The sequence below is a fragment of the Haliotis rufescens genome, unplaced genomic scaffold (assembly GCF_023055435.1).
Source record: "Haliotis rufescens isolate VD_foot unplaced genomic scaffold, xgHalRufe1.0.p SCAF_30, whole genome shotgun sequence".
In the NCBI taxonomy this organism is placed as follows: Eukaryota; Metazoa; Mollusca; class Gastropoda; order Lepetellida; family Haliotidae; genus Haliotis; species Haliotis rufescens.
The window spans coordinates 2,334,682-2,352,466 of NW_025964002.1; the positions used below are offsets into that span (position 1 = coordinate 2,334,682).

The 17,785-nt window shown below is 42.0% G+C and overlaps 1 protein-coding gene across 1 annotated transcript; it reads right to left on the bottom strand.

Annotated features, from left to right (window-relative positions):
• Positions 1–3,133: 3,133 nt before the first annotated feature.
• Positions 3,134–12,503, bottom strand: LOC124122481 (A-agglutinin anchorage subunit-like). The gene is made up of 8 exons (XM_046485522.2): positions 12,306–12,503; positions 11,766–11,842; positions 9,693–9,919; positions 8,114–8,219; positions 5,668–6,033; positions 4,874–5,050; positions 3,623–3,653; positions 3,134–3,201 (listed from the first exon to the last, which is right to left on the bottom strand). The coding sequence occupies exons 2-7, from the start codon at positions 11,836–11,838 to the stop codon at positions 3,646–3,648; spliced, it is 957 nt and encodes a 318-aa protein (XP_046341478.2). The 5' UTR covers positions 11,839–11,842; positions 12,306–12,503; the 3' UTR covers positions 3,134–3,201; positions 3,623–3,645.
• Between the last annotated feature and the right edge of the window lie 5,282 nt (positions 12,504–17,785).

Genomic DNA, 17,785 nt, shown 5'->3' on the forward strand with positions numbered 1-17,785 from the left:
GATATATGTTAAGAAACGTGTTCTGAAAAGACATCCTGAGTCCCCTACCAAACATAACAAAAAAGTGGAAACTACAAAGTGTCACAATTTTCGCCCTGAGACACTGGTAGCTATTTCCCCCTTAACGTGATAATTTAATTTTGGCTATTGATCTATCATGTTTACGTACAGTTAATTATTGATCTGCGCCCCGAATTACCTTTAGCCATGGCGTGTTGCCCCCAAAACTATAGACACATGCACTTGCCTGAATGTGATCGTGTGTGTCACAACACTCTTGACTACATTCTCCACCAGGATATTTATAACATATTAAGCAGCGTAAATTGCACCATTGCAACGAATGTGATCATTTATGAAAACTAAATTTTGGACTAAGTTTCAGTGATTTATGATTGTGTTCCTCTCGTGATCATTGGCATTGCCCTGTGAATGGCTGCTTCTTTCTTAGTATTTGAGTAGTTTCTTGCAGTTTACTTTTTTCCAGTGTTTGATGTTCGTATGGAGAACTTTGTTTTGTTGCCAGCTGATAGCGTAGATAGGATGGTCATACTCCCGTTATTGTCGTACATTAATTCAACCTTTTGTAAGTGAGTGAGTATGGTTTTACGCCGCTTTTAGCAACCACCCTCCCCCCCACCCCCCCACCCCCAAACCTTTTGTGAACATATGAGCCTGTGCATGCATATATCCATCAATTCGATACGGGTCGTCTAATGAAGGGCCTCTGAAATATCTATGTAAAGGATAGAGTGGTTGTTATTCATGAATAGATGTCACGTATTCAGTATTTGTCATGTTTCGTTTCAAATGCAAGTGCCGGAAGCAGAGAGTTGTCCAGAGAGACAACGCTGTCGATTTTTTCTTCGGGGTTTCTAATAGATATACCCCAATACCTTCCTCCAGATTTTAGCAATTGTAGTCGCATTAGTAAAATAAAACAAACATGTGCTTGAAATAACCTCAAAATAACCTTAGAAACTTTCAATTCACGTTAGTTTTAAAATAGTATATTCATTATCCGAGGTTCGGGGATTTCGTATGGAAACAAGATATTTGTTTCAGCCTCAGCTGCAAAACCATATATAATTGTACTTAAAACTATGAGCCTTAATATTTAAAAAAATAAAATATTGCAACAATGGTACACTATTACTTTTTTTTCAACAAACTGAAGCATAATTTTTTTTTCATGAATTTTCTGGGACAAATATTTTTGTCGATAAAATCTTTTGATAAATATCTGTGTCATCTCCAGCTAATTGAAGTATCCACACTCGTGTGAAAACAGCAGCATAGCATTCCACGTCCAACATTACCGAGACAAAATTATATTTTATAGGCTTTCTTGGGGGAAACCTTAGCGATTGCACGGAGCATAAACACTCAAGTTCAATAAGAAGAGCCACATAATCCCTAACATTTTAAACAAATGAACTTAGGGGACACGAGTGGTACAGTTGTCTAAGGCGCCGCGATTCGCTTTGCAGAGTCAAATCCCTTGGGCACGCCAGAAACCTATGATTGTGGGTTCGAATCCCAGTTCGCCCCGATTATGTTTCTAGGTTTGTCAGCAACATACCCGTGCTCGTGGGTTTCACCGAAGTGGTAAACGTCTAAGACCTACATCACTTCGGGCTTTCCACCAACATTAAGCTGACAAGCCGTGATATAACTGGAATACTGTTAAAAGCGGAGTTAAACCCAACTCACTCACTCCATTGTCTCTGTGTTTACATCGGAAAGCAAAGTAAACTCCACTTCTAAATTTTCACAAACATAAATTGCAAGTGATTCCATGTCATTTGGTTGGCTTAACAAAGTATTATTTTTTGCGTTTATGCTTAAACCGAATAAACCGAAAACCATATTTAACCCACACAGCCACAAAGTCAGCGGTCTTACCAACTCAGCCACAGAGGGCTAGATCGCTGACTTTGGGTGACACCTAACGCCGCACTCAGCAATATTTAACTTATATGACGGCGCTCTGTAAATCATCGAGTCTGGACCACACAATCCAGTGCTTGATATCATGAGCATCGAGCCACGCAATTGGGATACAATGACATGCATCAACCAAGTCAGCCAACTTGACCAACCGATTCCGTTAGTCGCCTCTTACGACAAGCACAGTCGTTTTTTTACGGCAAACATGGGTGTCAGTGTGTCAGTGTGTATTGTACAAGTGAACCTCGGGCATATCTGCAGCATGGAATTGTAATACAATCTGCAGCAGATGGATCCTCCATTCTTCTATGATCAGTACCGTGGAGCCATTCACCACTATAGCTGTTTGTAGTGGTGATGTCGCCAGTTCCGTTTCCCTTTAATTAGACTGCCTCCGTGGTCCAGTGGTAGAGCGTCCGCCGCGTCATACTATAAGACGTTAAAAGATGGTACTTGTTGTTACCATGTCTGGCGCTCGGCATTAAAGGGCTAAAACAAGGACTGGTCGGCTTGGAGTCAGTATATTGTGTCTGAGTGGGGTATTCATGTTAAACTGCGGCATGGTATCTCAGTGAGCTAGCACTCTAAATCGGCATCAGCCCGGACTAATTCAAGCACACACACACACACACACACATCGCTATATAAGTGCAATAATCTTGGACGCGACGTTAAACCCAATTTCACCCATCTTATCATTAATTTCTCCCACTCATGACCTTGGTATCAACAACCAATCAAAATGCCTCTCCTGAACACCGAGTTCGGCACAAATCGTGGTCTCATTCCCTGACGCAGTTAAGCGAATTACAAGACTCGTACAAATGACGTTTTTCCTGGAAATGATATTTTCCTGAGAGCCAAGACGTGTGAGGCTGCAAGAATTTTCGACAAATCTGTCATGAAAAACAATGTAAATTGATTGGTCGTGCGTATTTTTCGTCTAGTTATTCAAACCAGCCTCGAAACGAAGGTAGCGAATTGGTCGAGGGTATACATCATGCGAGATGCGAGATGCGAGATGCGACAGATGACAATATTCCTAAACATGCCGTCTCGAGGGTACAGACTCTGGATTAGATTGAATGTTCAATGGTACAAGGACGTTACGCCTGCCTTCATGTGTATGGATCCCCAGGTATTCTCCAACGCAAACACACAAGAAGAATTCAATAACAATAAAGGGATTTATGCGGTTTTTATTGATTAATGCATTACAGAACGACCTTGACCTTGAAGTTGACCGAGATCCTGAAAGAGGAAATGATACATTGAGTATATATAAAACTTTCCCTTGAAGTTTTAACGTTGTAATCCTTCAAAAAGTAGACATTTTAACAACGAGACGCAGCTTGAAACAGCAATAATTGTCTTTGAACCATTTCTTATGGCAATATTCTTCACGATATAGGGGCGGTCGGGCAACCTAATGGTTAAAGCGTTCGCTCGTCACGCCGAAGACCCGGGCTCGGTTCCCAACATGGGTACAATGTGTGAAGCCCATTTCTTGTGTCCCCCGCCGTGATATTGCTGGAATATTGCTAAAAGAGGCGTAAAACCATGCTCACTCTTCAAGATATATAAAATACTATTATGATAGATACAAACTGGCAAAGGCAACATGTGTTAAATGTTCGATGAAGCCAGTAGGCGTTTGGTTTGGTTGACTCACTGTGCACTTGTCTGGAAGCTTGTCTAACAGTCTGAAATAATCACAAGAAATCCTCAAAGCAAAGAGTTTGCAATTCAACAGATAGATATAAAATACCTCTTTCTTGATTTACTGATAGCTCACATGATTTATGCACAGGCAGACAGCTACCCAGACTGTGTAGAATTTGTAAAACTGTATTGAAAATCAATATTATAGAGGAATTGTATATGTTTGTTTGTTTATTTGTTGCTTGTTTAACGCCGCACTTTATGTGTATGCCCAGTGTATGAGTTAAGAGACAAATATTTAGATAACTGTTTCTACGACAATCCAAATGTCCACAAATTTGGTACATCAATGACATGCGATTGTTCATCAGAAATTAATTTATGCTTATATATCGTGATACGAAATTAAGAAAGTGTATGGATTTGTAACACAACCCAGAATATGTACTATTTGCCTTTGGCGTCATCGGTACTTTGAATAAAGATTGGTGTGTACTGTCTGTAGATGCAATGTGTTTGTGTGTGCTGATTCACGTATGTATTTAGTTACATGGTTGGTTGGTTGTTTTACACCGCACTCAGCAATATTCCAGCTATATGACGGCGGTCTGTAAATAATCGAGCCTGGACAAGACAATCCAGTGATTGATATCATGAGCATCGATCCACGCAATTGGGATACGATGACATGCATGAGCCAAGTCAGCGAGCCTGACCACCCGATCCCATTAGTCGCCTCTTACTACAACGATAGTCGCCTGATACGGAAAACATGGGTTGCTGACGACCTATTCTACGGATGAACTTTGATTCTTGGCCTACACCCTCCGCGTTGTATGTCTGCTTGCTCAAAACGTATGGACTCAGCAGCCTAGCAATGGTCGCATATTATGATACTCCGTCAATATCATCCTTCTCAATTTCATAGACTCTTATGTCAAAGAGCATGTCATTATCAGGTATACATCATACTCTCAAGGGGCGGTCGAGTAGCCTAGTGGTTAAAGCGTTCGCACGCCACGCCGAAGACCCGTGTTCGATTCCCGACAAGGGTACAATGTGTGAAGCCAAGTATGTTAATACGTGTCCTCCGCCGTGATATTGCTGGAATATTGCTAAAAGCGGCGTAAAACGATACTCACTCACTCACTCACTCACTCACTCAGACTCTCAAACTCAAACGACGCCCATGAGACTGTAGGAACAGTTTGAGACAGCCCATGTTAATACGTTTGTCATTATATCAAAGTAAACTTGTTACCTTTACAATCAGGCGTCAGACACTTGGCTGTTCTCATCTCAAGGGGTCGTCCGGCACAGCCGTTGTTTACGCTACATGTGCGGCGTCGCATCTGATACAGGGAACCCTCCCCACACGTCACGGAGCACGGTCGGGATACGGTCCAGCAGGACCACTCTGTCCAGTTGGCATCGCATTCTGAATAATGCAATACGCGCCATGAATCTTCTTACTGACATAACATCCAAAGTAGAACAAGCATTTTACGATCATAAGTTATGTATACACAGACTAAGGACAGAGATCGGGAAATTGGGTTCTTTGAGTAAATGCTTCAAGATGTACAATTCTATATTCAGGACAGTGCAACAAAATATATCGGCTGGCATTTGTGTTTGTGGTGAGGAGTGAGTATGTTGAATACCTGGTTTCAGTGAATTTTGTTTGTTTGTTTGTATCATGTTTAACGCTGCACTAAGCAACAGCTATATGACGGTCTGTAAATAATCGAGTCTGGACCAAGCAATCCAGTGATTGACATCGTATTGGGATGTGACGAAATACATCAATCAAGTCTGCGAATCTTAGCAACCGACTCCGTCAGTCACCTCAAACGACAAGCACGGGAAGACAAATCCTTGGCCGGATCTTCACGCGATGGTGCATGGGAGCAAGTACGTAACAGAATTGTAACGCGGGGTTGTCGATATAAGGTGACAAGGTCAGTATATACCGATGGTGTTGTGGGTCATTGGTATTGTCAAAAGTCACAAGTAGGGGAATACCCCTAGTAAATATTGTTTGGACAATGTTACCTGGTTCAGCGGTTGTATTTAGATCAGGTGTCGCTGTTGATATAGCAGTGGTTGTATTGCTAGGTTCTGTAGTGGAAGGACTCGTTGTTGTTGTCGAGACCTCCGTTGTTGTTGTCGAGACCTTCGTTGTTGTTGTCGAGACCTTCGTTGTTGTTGTCGAGACCTCCGCTGTTGTCGTAGGTAGCTCTGTGGTTGTCGTCGTGCAGTCTGTCGGACAGGACACGGTTCTGCTGTCCGACGTTATGCAGTTCACTCTGAGGGGATCTCCAAAGTTACTACAAGTTCTTGTCCGTGTGTCCGTTCTGAAACGACTGTCACATGATCCTCCGCACGTACCCTCCACCCAGGCCGACCAATCCGCTGGAACTGCAAGGGGTTACCAAATGGGAATTCACATAATGCTTTATTCCAGATTAATCTAAGTTTGATTCATTTAAAACAACTGTTCGTAAAACGCTTCCACATCTATAGGCGAAATTCAAGGCGCCGCTCATCATTTTGTAAACGAGATGTTTGCCGTGAACACTCCGATATAAGATTTGCAAAATTAAATTTACATGTGCCTCGATATTAAATATCAATATGCCTGATTGTGTCAATAAACTATGAAGTATTCGCAGTTGTTGACATTTATCATTGATAAAAGTGTTTGCGGCAATCTGGGTGCCCATATGTTGTGTTTGTGTCAGAGTGAGTGAGTGAGTGAATGAGTTGGGTTTAACGCCGCTTTTAACAGTATTCCAGTTATATCGCGGCGTGTCAGCTTAATGTGGGAGGAAAGCTCGAAGTGATGCAGGTCTCAGGCGTTTACCACTTCGGTGAAACCCACGAGCACGGGTATGGTGCTGACAAACCTAGAAACATAATCGGGGAGACCCGGGATTCGAACCCACAATCATAGGTTTCTGGCGTGCCCAAGGGACGCAACTCTGCACAGCGAATCGCGGCGCCTTAGACGACTGGGCCACTCGTGCCCCCGTGTTTGTCTCAGAAATGTTTTGCTCTATTCAACAGGAATATATCGTGTAAGGCTTACTATATTTTCTCAGAGTGGACAAGTTGAATAATAGATTGTAAGAGCTGATGAATTCATTTTCTCTGTGTTGACATTAACCCTTTCTTGCTCCGTTTGTTTGTTTGTTTGTTGTTTAAAGGCGCACTCAACAATATTCCAGCTGTATGACGGCGGTCTATAAAATGCGAGTCTGGACCAGACAATCCAGTGATTGATATCATGAGCATCGATCCACGCAACTGGGATACGATGACATGTATCAACCAAGTCAGCGAATCTGACCACCCGATCTCGTTAGTCGCCTCTTACGACAAACACAGTCGCCTTTTGCGGCAAGCATGGGGTGCTGACGACCTATTTTCTACCCCGGACCTTCACGGCTTGCTCCGTTTGGTAACCTATAGATTCAGGAATGTTGAACCTCACCAAAACTTGAAACTGAAACCTTCATGGTGACATGGTAAGGATTATGGGTAAGACATTTAGGCAAGAAGTAGGCATTCCCATGGGGACCATCTGCGACCCCCTTCTTGCTGTTCTGTTTCTTTATGCATTTGAATCAGAATTTCTGCTCGGATTGTCAACGTCAAAACTAGTTAATTTGGCCAAGAAGACTTCGCTTCAGGTATATCGATGATTTGATGTAGTTCAATATCAATCAAACAGCCAACTACCTTCCATTGATTTACGCACCTGAACAAGAAATACAGGAGACCAATGAGACCACTTCATCATTTCAGATTTAGATTGATGCATAAAGATTCAGTGTGACAAAACACAAGATTGTATGACAAGAGGAATGACTTCATTCTTCCGCAACCCATACTTGATCAAGGTTACCACATTCAAGGCCACCTGTGAAGATCCGGGATAGAATAGGTCTTCCGCAACCCATACTTGCCCTAAAAGGAGACTATGCTTGTCGTAAGAGGTGACTAACGGGATCGGGTGATCATGTTCGCTGACTTCGTTTATGTCATCGTGTCACAATTAGTTGGATCGATCTTTGAGGCTGGTGATGTCAATCACTGGATTGTCTGGTTCAGACTCCATTATTTACAGACCGTCGTCAAAAAGCTGGAATATTGCTGTTTGAGACGGGTGGGACAGGATACACTCACCATTTCATGAACACCTGGTCACTTTTTGCTAGTGATTCATAAACACATGCATCAACCAAGTCAGCGAGCCTGACCACCCGATCCTACCTCTAACGACAAACATAGTCGCCTTTTACGGCAAGCATGGGTTGCTGAAGACCTTTTCTACGCCGGACCTTCACGGGTCCTGTAAACACCGATAGCGTGTCATTGACTTAGCTCTTGTGGCGCAATACCTGACCTGTTCAACGATTGTAGAGGTTTTTTCTCCCACGAACACACACTTACTTTGTTTTGGTCCAAGCTCAAGCTCCAGTATTTATTCACTTACCTTGATCATCGTCTGCGATGCTGAAGGTAAGAGAGTCGAAGGTCCCTATGGTTCCAGAAGATGCGCTCTCAATAGTAACAGTGAACGCTTGAGATACCTCTGCGACCTGAATGGTATGGAGCACACCAATACAAACGCTATGGTTTATATAACATTTAGTGACATTGGCATTTCATTAAAACACAACGCCTGTATGTGGTGAATAGTATTTTCCAGCAACAATACCCATAAAATGTCGCTAAATATAACTCAACATAGGAGCTCAGGAACATCTTGTCAGCATATCATGTATCCGGATGCTTGTGATTTAGTTTTTGAAGAACATGATGAGAGTTAGATGCGTGTGTTGCCGTATCACACATAAACGCCGCACTCCGCAATATTCCAGCTATATGACGGCGGTCTGGAAATAATCGAATCTGGACCAGACAATCCAGTGATTGACATCATTAGCATCAATCCACGTAATTGGGATACAGCGACATGCATCAATCAAGTCAGCGAGCCTGACCACCCAATCCCGTTAGTGGCCTTTCACAACAAGCATAGTCGCCTTTTACGGCAGGCGAGGGTTGCTGACGGCCTATTCTAACCCGGATCTTCACGGGTCTTCTACTACTTTCACAAGTTAATAACAACACAAATTGTCAGACCAGTAAAATGTACAAGAACTATTGGATTGTCTTTACATATAATATAATATTGTTTGTTGTTTAATGCCGCACTAAGCAATATTCCAGCTAAAAGACGGCGGTCTGTAAATAATCGAGTCTTGACCTGACAATTCAGAGATTGACATCATGACCATCGCTCTACACGACTGGGTTACGATGCGATGCATCAACCAAGTCAGCGAGCCTGACCACCCGATCCCGTTAGTCGCCTTTTACGGGAAGCATGGGTTGCTGATCACTTATTCCATACCTCGGATCTTCAAAGGTCACAATATTATAATAGTGACACGACATATGGGCTATGTTTTAAAATCACTTGTACCTTTAACTCTTACGAGATAGAACACAATTTGATACAAAAGATTAAAATTGACATGACAGTTAACATTATAATGATATCATAGTTAAAATTGATATGGCAGTAAACATTTTAATGATATCATAGTTAAAATTGATATGGCAGTAAACATTATAATGATATCATAGTTAAAATTGACATGACAGTAAACATTATAATGCTATCATAGTTAAAATCGATATGGCAGTAAACATTATAATGATATCATAGTTAAAATTGACATGACAGTAAACATTATAATGATACCATAGTTAAAATTGATATGGCAGTAAACATTATAATGATACCATAGTTAAAATTGACATGACATTAAACATTACAATGATATCATAGTTAAAATTGATATGGCAGTAAACATTATAATGATATCATAGTTAAAATTGACATGACAGTAAACATTATAATGATATCATAGTTAAAACTGACACGACAGTAAACTCTAAATGATATTATAGGTTAATTCATACTTTAATGCATGTTTGAATACATTACTTTTTTTGCTGTGATTATGTTGTGCTCATTCGTCAATCTTTCAAAATGTGCTTACCGTGTCGTTGATAATTTCAACCGAGACAACAACTTCTGTCACATTTTCTGCAAAGGCTGCAGAAAACGTCCCGACGATGACGGGAACGGGATCCGTGGGGCTTGCTACGGTATAGGTGACGTTGGATTCCTCGGTGCCACCTCCCCTACTGATTGTGACATTAACTTCACCTTGGCCTTCAATGATAGTTCCACTTGCGAAGTTAACCTCAAGATTGAACAGGGAGGCTGCAACACAAGTACCAGTATGTCATGTACCCTCTTTTGTGAAGTAAACCGTGAAGAAAGTTTACTTTACCTTGGTCAGCAACAATTCCTTAAGTTTCCTTCATGTACAGGAAGGAGACGTGAAGTGGCCGTCATATAGCTGGAATATTGTTTGGTGCGGCGTTAAACAAAAAACAAAAACAACATAAAATAGGGTTTACCCTAACACCAGTTTTATAGAGCCAGCAACTGAGATACCAAGGATACCCTACTCGGACAGAGTGTACTGAGCCGACAAGTCCTTGTGTTATGTTCTTATGCCGAGCACCAGACAGGAAAACATCCATCTCCACGTTTTAACGTCTTTTGGTATACCGCGGGATCGAGCTCCGACCTTCGGCTCCTCCGGCAGGCGGGGCGGTGGCGTGGTCTAGTGGTTAGAGCGTTCGCTCGTCACGCCAAAGACCCGGGTTCGATTCCCCTCATGGGTACAATGTGAAAGCCCATTTCTGGTGTACCCCGCCGTGACACTGCTGGAATATTGCCAAAAGCGTTGTAAAACCATACTCACTCACTCACTTCGGGTGGGCTCTCTATCCAATACACCACAGAGACGGTTCAGGGTCAAAGTGGGTTGTTGTGAAAGATTTCACTTATCTCGGGAAATGGTCCAGCTACCTGCCTGTTTTACCGCGGGTCTCATTGCACAATGCGGCCTTAGTCCAACGATCGCCATTTCTCCCGAACTCACACAAAGTTGCGTTGATTTGGGTACACTTAAAGGCGTGATTGTGAGGGATGCATATTTGTTTGAGTTCGATGTTTTCTGCCGAAGTTGTCCTAACTCGTACTTCCCGCCAATAGTAGGAAGAAGAACATGATGGAGAGAGAGAGATGGAGATGGAGAGAGCGCTGCGATTCGCTGTGCATAGTTGCGTCCCTTGGGTACGCCAGAAACCTATGATTGTGGGTTCGAATCCCGGTTCGCCCCGATTATGTTTCTAGGTTTGTCAGCACCATACCCGTGCTCGTGGGTTTCACCGAAGTGGTAGACGTCTGAGACCAGCATCGCTTCGGGCTTTCCTCCCATATTAAGCTGACACGCCGTGATATAACTGGAATACTGTTAAAAGCGGCGTTTAACCCAACTCCCTCACTCACTGTAAACATTGATTAATCATTTAAAATATGATTGTATTCATGTTGAGTTGTAAGGCCAACATAAAGCATCAACGACAGAAACAGTCTCGATTATCCGTCATCGGGCGTAAAAGGCAATAGCAGGGGAAATTATGTGAATGGATCACTAATAATCAGCGATTCCACCAGGTATTTCTGAAAAGGGTTGGCATATCCTACCCTACGGCTAGCACTGGTCAATTTGTTGTTTAACGCCGCACTCAGCAATGTTCCAGCTATATGACGGCGGTCTGTATGTCAATAATCGAGTCTGGACCAGACAATCCAGTGGGTACGATGGCATGCATCAACCAAGTCTGCGAGCCTGACCATCTGATCCTGTTAGTCGCCTCTTGCAACAAACATAGTCGCCTGGTAACGGCAAGCATGGGTTGCTGAAGACCTATTGTACCCCGGATCTTCACGGATGGCGGTAACGCTGTAGTGGCAGACACATATGCGAGGACAGTCTTCCAGCTAAACCAGTGAGTTAGTGAGTGAGTATGGTTTTACGCCGCTTTTAGCAATATTCCAGCGATACCACGGCGGGGGACACCAGAAATGGGCTTTACACATTGTACCCATGTCGGGAATCGAACCCGGGTCTTCGGCGTGACGAGCGAACGCTCTAACCACTAGGCTACCCGACCGCCCCTCCAGCTAAACCAAGAATGGTGAAGGGACATACCTGAACGTGTGGCATGGATCTGTAGTATTACGACGAGAAAGACCAGTAGATTCCCAGGTCTTGCGTTGGCCATAATTCTATAAATCAATAAAAAAACAGTTATCAGAGTATGTTCCATATCCAAAGGCTGCGTCTGGAATAATCAGAACACAAATGACAGTCAGGAAGAGTTTCACCGACTGAACAACGCGAAAAGAAATCTTTCTTCACAACTCTTTTGCTTCATTGACATTATCTATAAAGGTAAATTGGGTGTCTATAAAAAACGTACATCATCAGTTTCGTACAAATAGATTGACAGTTCTGTTGCTACAGTACAAAATATTATTACCAGTAGATTACGAAGAAATAAATATTAAATTTCAACTGATGGCGTTTTAAATTATCCCGACAATTTTTAGAACTAATTAGACTACATGCAGCATATGATTCAATTACCCCTTCGTTTTAGCAAATGCATCAAGCACACAAAAAAATAAAAAATAAAAAAATAGGCTGAAACTTTTCATTTTCATACATAGAGCCCACGAACATATTTACCTTTTTCGTGGGAGCTTGATACAAAACTACGGGATACCTCTCGCCGGATATAGCTGTAGATTCAGGATGGTGGGTATATTATCCTCTTGTACGTGATACGTGTGTACAATTGATATATTCTACACGATGATCCTCGCGTAATGCGTTGTGACACAGTTAATCTGGTGGCTTATTTTGATATATGGGCATTTATCGTTTGAGAGGTATATTGACAAGTGTGATTAATTAATTCCCAGTCATGTAATTGATTGCCCTAGGATTTTTCCAGGTCAATTCAAAAACACTACAGCTGCATGCACAGGTTGAATGATTCAGTGTTTGTTTGTTTGATTGTTTGTTTAATGCTGCACTCAGCAAAATTCCAGCTATATGACGGCGGTATGTAAATAATCGAGTCTGGTACAGTGATTGATATCATGAGCATCGATCCACACAATTGGGATACGATGACATGCATCAACCAAGTCAACGAGTCTGACCACCCGCTCCCGTTTTCCGTCTTAAAAGCTTAGTCGCCTTTTACAGTAAGCATGGGTTGCTGAAGACGTATTCTACACCGGCTCTTTACGGGTCTGAATGATGCGACGATATTTCAGATGTATGAAGTGGATTCAAGAAACAGGCCACAGACCGGTATGGTAACAACATGGAACTATTTAGAAATTCGTTATTATGGATAACCACTGTTGTTTTATTGTATAGTATTCATTATATAGATGTTGCTTGAGAAAAAAAGGAGACAACATAGTGAGTTAAAATTAACCTTCGCATCGGGATTATTTCAGCGTAACAAGGGATGAAGCCTTAGGACAAAACCTGTATGACAAAGGATGGGATATGGTTATTTCTTTCCTTGTTCCGTAGACTCGTGAAAATTCCGGGGTAGAATAGTTCTTCAGCCACCCATGCTTGCCGTAAACGGTGAATATGCTTGTCGTTAGAGGCCACTAACGGGATCGGGTGGTCAGGCTCGCTGACTTGGTTGATGCATGTCATCGTATCCCAATTGCCAGGATGAATGCTCATGATATCAATCACTGGATTGTCTGGTCCAGACTCGATTATTTACAGACCGCCGTCACATAGCTTAAATATTGCTGAGTGCGGCGTTAAACAACAAAACCAACCAACCACGTGCGTGGATCGATGCTCATGATATTAATCACTGGATTGTCTGGTTCAGACTCGATTATTTACAGACCGCCGTCATATAGCTGGAATATTGCTGAGTGCGGCGTTAAACAACAAAACCAACCAACCACTTGCGTGGATCGATGCTCATGATATTAATCACTGGATTGTCTGGTTCAGACTCGATTATTTACAGACCGCCGTCATATAGCTGGAATATTGCTGAGTGCGGCGTTAAACAACAAAACCAACCAACCACTTGCGTGGATCGATGCTCATGATATTAATCACTGGATTGTCTGGTTCAGACTCGATTATTTACAGACCGCCGTCATAAAGCTGGAATATTGCTGAGTGCGGCATTAAACAACAAAACCAACCAACCACTTGCGTGGATCGATGCTCATGATATTAATCACTGGATTGTCTGGTTCAGACTCGATTATTTACAGACCGCCGTCATATAGCTGGAATATTGCTGAGTGCGGCGTTAAACATCAAACCAACCAGCCAATCGTTGTTCCGTGTGTCACTAAACGTGGTGACCATGGTCATACTAACGTCTACATCCTCAAAGGTCCACGTGAAGTTAAAAAATAAAAGAGAAGTTTACTGAGAACACAGTATATGAAATCATTTTGTTCTGTAGGATGAGTCAGAGCTAAAATATTTGCAGACGGGCATGCAGTCAAACATTCGAACTCTTCCCAATGTATGCCAAAACGCCGAGTTAAAGATTAAAGAGTCTAAATGATAAAACACAACATTCCGGTATATATTATTGCTGGGGAATTCCCACGGGTTTCCGAAGAAGGTTGAAGTAGTCCACTTATGAACTTCAGTTTCGCAGTCATTTCAGTCTCCTCCAAGGAATAAGGTAAACTTTACATCAGCTGACAAGGTGGTGGCTTTGGGTTTCTGCAATTCCAAAGAAATCCTACTGGTGGACTACATGTACCTCCCAAAAGGCCATTTCCCAAATTAGACGCATCAGTGACTGAATTGATGTCCGATACAATATCCTATTGTGACTTCCCGTGTCGTAGAAAGTGAATAATTGACGTGCCCTTGCATGTGTTTGTGACGGGTGCCACCGGTGAGGCAGGATACCCTCACCTTTTCGGTGAACACTTAGCACCATCACTATTTGATAGTAATCCATAAACACGGGCTTATACTACAGCCAGAATCGCACAATGCACTTCACTTTTAGCAGATATTTCTTATGATTGTGGAGAAGTTGTTTTCAGAAGTGTCTTCCTTGCAAATGAACAAAGCAACAAATACAGTTACAGTATATGCTATTGAAATAATCACACATGCCTTTTTTGTCCGAATAAGTGCGCTTTTATTCAACAGACTGACTGCAAGGGACTCTATGACTATGGACTATCGAAATGATCTTAATAGGGGCGACAGTTATGAAAGACAGTAGAAACATGGTTAGAAACAAATTATTACTTAAAGGAACACTCGAGTACTTTAAAGCTTAAAAGGGGATTACTACAGGCAGATAGAGCTGATCTGTGATTAAAATGGTGTGAATGTTTGATTAACTATATGCCCCTTGTTGTTACGAGAGACCAGCCAACATATCTCGAACTATCGCTTGAAAATAAATCTAGCGTTTTCCTTCATGGTACAGTCTGTCTTCTCATCAATACCATATCGGCGTCTGAATCCTCCCCACGCGCGGCTGGGTGTCATGGCGGACTTAATACGCTGGAAAATGGAATACATTGGATTTGATAAAGTTCAACGTTATGTCTTAAATCTTACTACTTCATGAAATCATCTATTGTTATACAAAAACTTGGATATAAGTTTGATCTTCGTCATGTGTCATTGCATATTGACTTTGTTGTACAGAGAACAGAACAGTGTAACAGTTCTATAATATGGGTACATACCTGAGCCAACGAGCCTGTTTTCTTGAGGATCTGTATCACCATGGTGATAGGAAGGGGTACTACCGATGACACGGCGATGCACCAACCAATGATGACGGCGAAATGCGGGTAGTCATACCTCCCGTAAGTTGGTGGTTTGTACGACACAATGGTCACCCCCATAGCCACCTACAGCAACAATGACAGTTTGTTCGTTTGCTTGTTTGTTTGTTTGTTGTTTAACGCCGCATCCAGCAGTATTCCATCTATATGCGGCGGTCTGTAAATAATCTAGTTTGGACCAGACAATCCAGTGACGGATATCATGAGCATCGATCCACGCAATTGGAATACGATGACATACATCAACCAAGTCGGCGAGCCTGATAACCCTATCACGTTAGTCGCCTCTCACGACAAGAATGGGTTGCAGAAGACCTATTCTATCCCGGATCTACACGGGTAACAATGACAATCAGTTTAGGACAGGACCTGAAGTGGTTTACGTATACACATGTTATTTAAGCATTGACTGTGTATTTTTTTCGGTTCATTGAGGTATGAATCGAAAAACCGATGTGCAAACTGTATGCATCCGCGTAGCGGATTCTTACAAAAGTTTGCACATCGGTTTTTCGATTCATACCTCAATGAACCGAAACAAATACACAGTCAATGCTTATAATTAAATTCGACAACGTAAAACATGTTTTATCTACAATAGTTTAACCCCAAACAGTTGCATATATAAAAAAATGACGACATTGATAAACATTTCAGGAATACATACAGTGGCGTGACATGAATCAGGTGATCGTTTAATTTATGCACATAACTTGACACGCCTACACAGTCAGTAGCCAATCAACGGAGATCGGGATTAAAACAATGTTCATTGGACCTGTCAATTAAGGCAAGAGGCGAAAAGAACTGCAACAGTGAGACTGTAACGAACCGGAAGAAATATGTCCGAGAGAAGGCGGCTGTTTCAAATAACATGGTCATTTACCGCGTGCCTCAAACATTACTTCCCTGATTACGGTAAAACACAGTTGGAGAAATGCTAGTTATAAATGAAACCCGAAGAAATGAAAGTTGAACCGAGGCGAGCGGGAAAAAAACAGGCGAGCGAGCCTGCACGTTTGCTGTTTCATTCATTCTCGGCCTTCGGTTTCAAAGGGTAGTTTGGACAATGAATATGCATGAAAGTCGCTAAATGTCCTGTGCATGACGATACACGTGAGCAGAAAGGGAATTCCCTCGACTGTAATATTGGGATTCCCCGACATTCCGCAGTAATAAAAGTAGTGCGCCGCGGTGGGCGTTGCTTAATTTTTTACATTCATTGGGAAATGAATGCAATAACACGTGACCAATTCAGCTAATCAGAATGCAGGAATTTCCATGAACACAACGAAAATTTAATTATAACGAGATGAATGCTAGGTACATGTATATCTTTTCTGTCGGTAAACTAATCAGAGCTTAATGTTACAGTTTTGAAGGCGAGCAATTCTGGTGCAATTGTTTGATGCAAATGTGTTTGTGCAGGATACGCTTACCCGGTATCATTGATAGTGATTCATAGGTATAAAGTTCTATCAGTTCTGCACACAGTTTTATCTCATGGGGGGGGGGGGGGGGGGGGAGAGAGAAATTGACTTACCAACAGAAAGACTGGTATGATTACGAAACACAACAGTTTTAAAACAATTGGTAGTCGTTTTCCAATCATTGCCTCCACGTCAACATCGAAACGCTTGATACCTGGTTAACATAGTACCGACAATAACTAAACACTTCAACAATATACATCTTACTACATATTTCAATATACAGTGGAAATAACTGTTACGAAACATGCTTTCTGCTGATAGCGCTTGTGCAGTCTGAAGCAGCATGTGTATGGATTGTATTACAAGATAAGATACAGTGGACAAGCACGTATGTAAAAAAGAGTATCATGATTACTTTACATCTTTTTAGGATATTTTTCTTATATTTCTATAAGGGATTAGTGCTGCAGTTTCTTTTAGTGGATAACGCCCCGAAGTCGAACCAAATCGTATCTTGATTCTGTCCTTGATTTGCCTTGATTATGAATGACCCTTGGTTTGGTGCCATGCGTCTTCCCGAGGCAAGTGAGTTAACTGACTTTAAAAGTCCAGTTTCCACCCTTGCCGAACTAGGCTAGAATTCCTGGGCTCGATCGTAGCGCCACCATTGGCTATTACGAGTTATGTCCCTTCTATGCCACGACGATGGACCTATCAGATTCCACCTCTCATGTCACTTGCATTTGCTTCAAACAAAATGGCGGCGCCCAGTCAAGACGATCTTATCGATAATCAAGATCTATACTGTGATAAAAGGGTTCTTAAGTAGTGAAGTGCATCAAATCACGTCAGCACCTTGATTAAAAACATGAAAAGATTTGAAAAATATCTGTTGACACCGAGT

Bases quoted from the DNA above. Each gene is read 5' to 3' on its own strand.
- LOC124122481 (XM_046485522.2), bottom strand. From the start codon at position 11,838: ATGGCCAACGCAAGACCTGGGAATCTACTGGTCTTTCTCGTCGTAATA. The intron at 9,920-11,765 runs GTATGTCCCTTC...CTTGTGTTGCAG, and splicing joins GATCCATGCCACACGTTCAG to CCTCCCTGTTCAATCTTGAG. The intron at 5,051-5,667 runs GTAACATTGTCC...TGCATTATTCAG, and splicing joins AAATACAACCGCTGAACCAG to AATGCGATGCCAACTGGACA.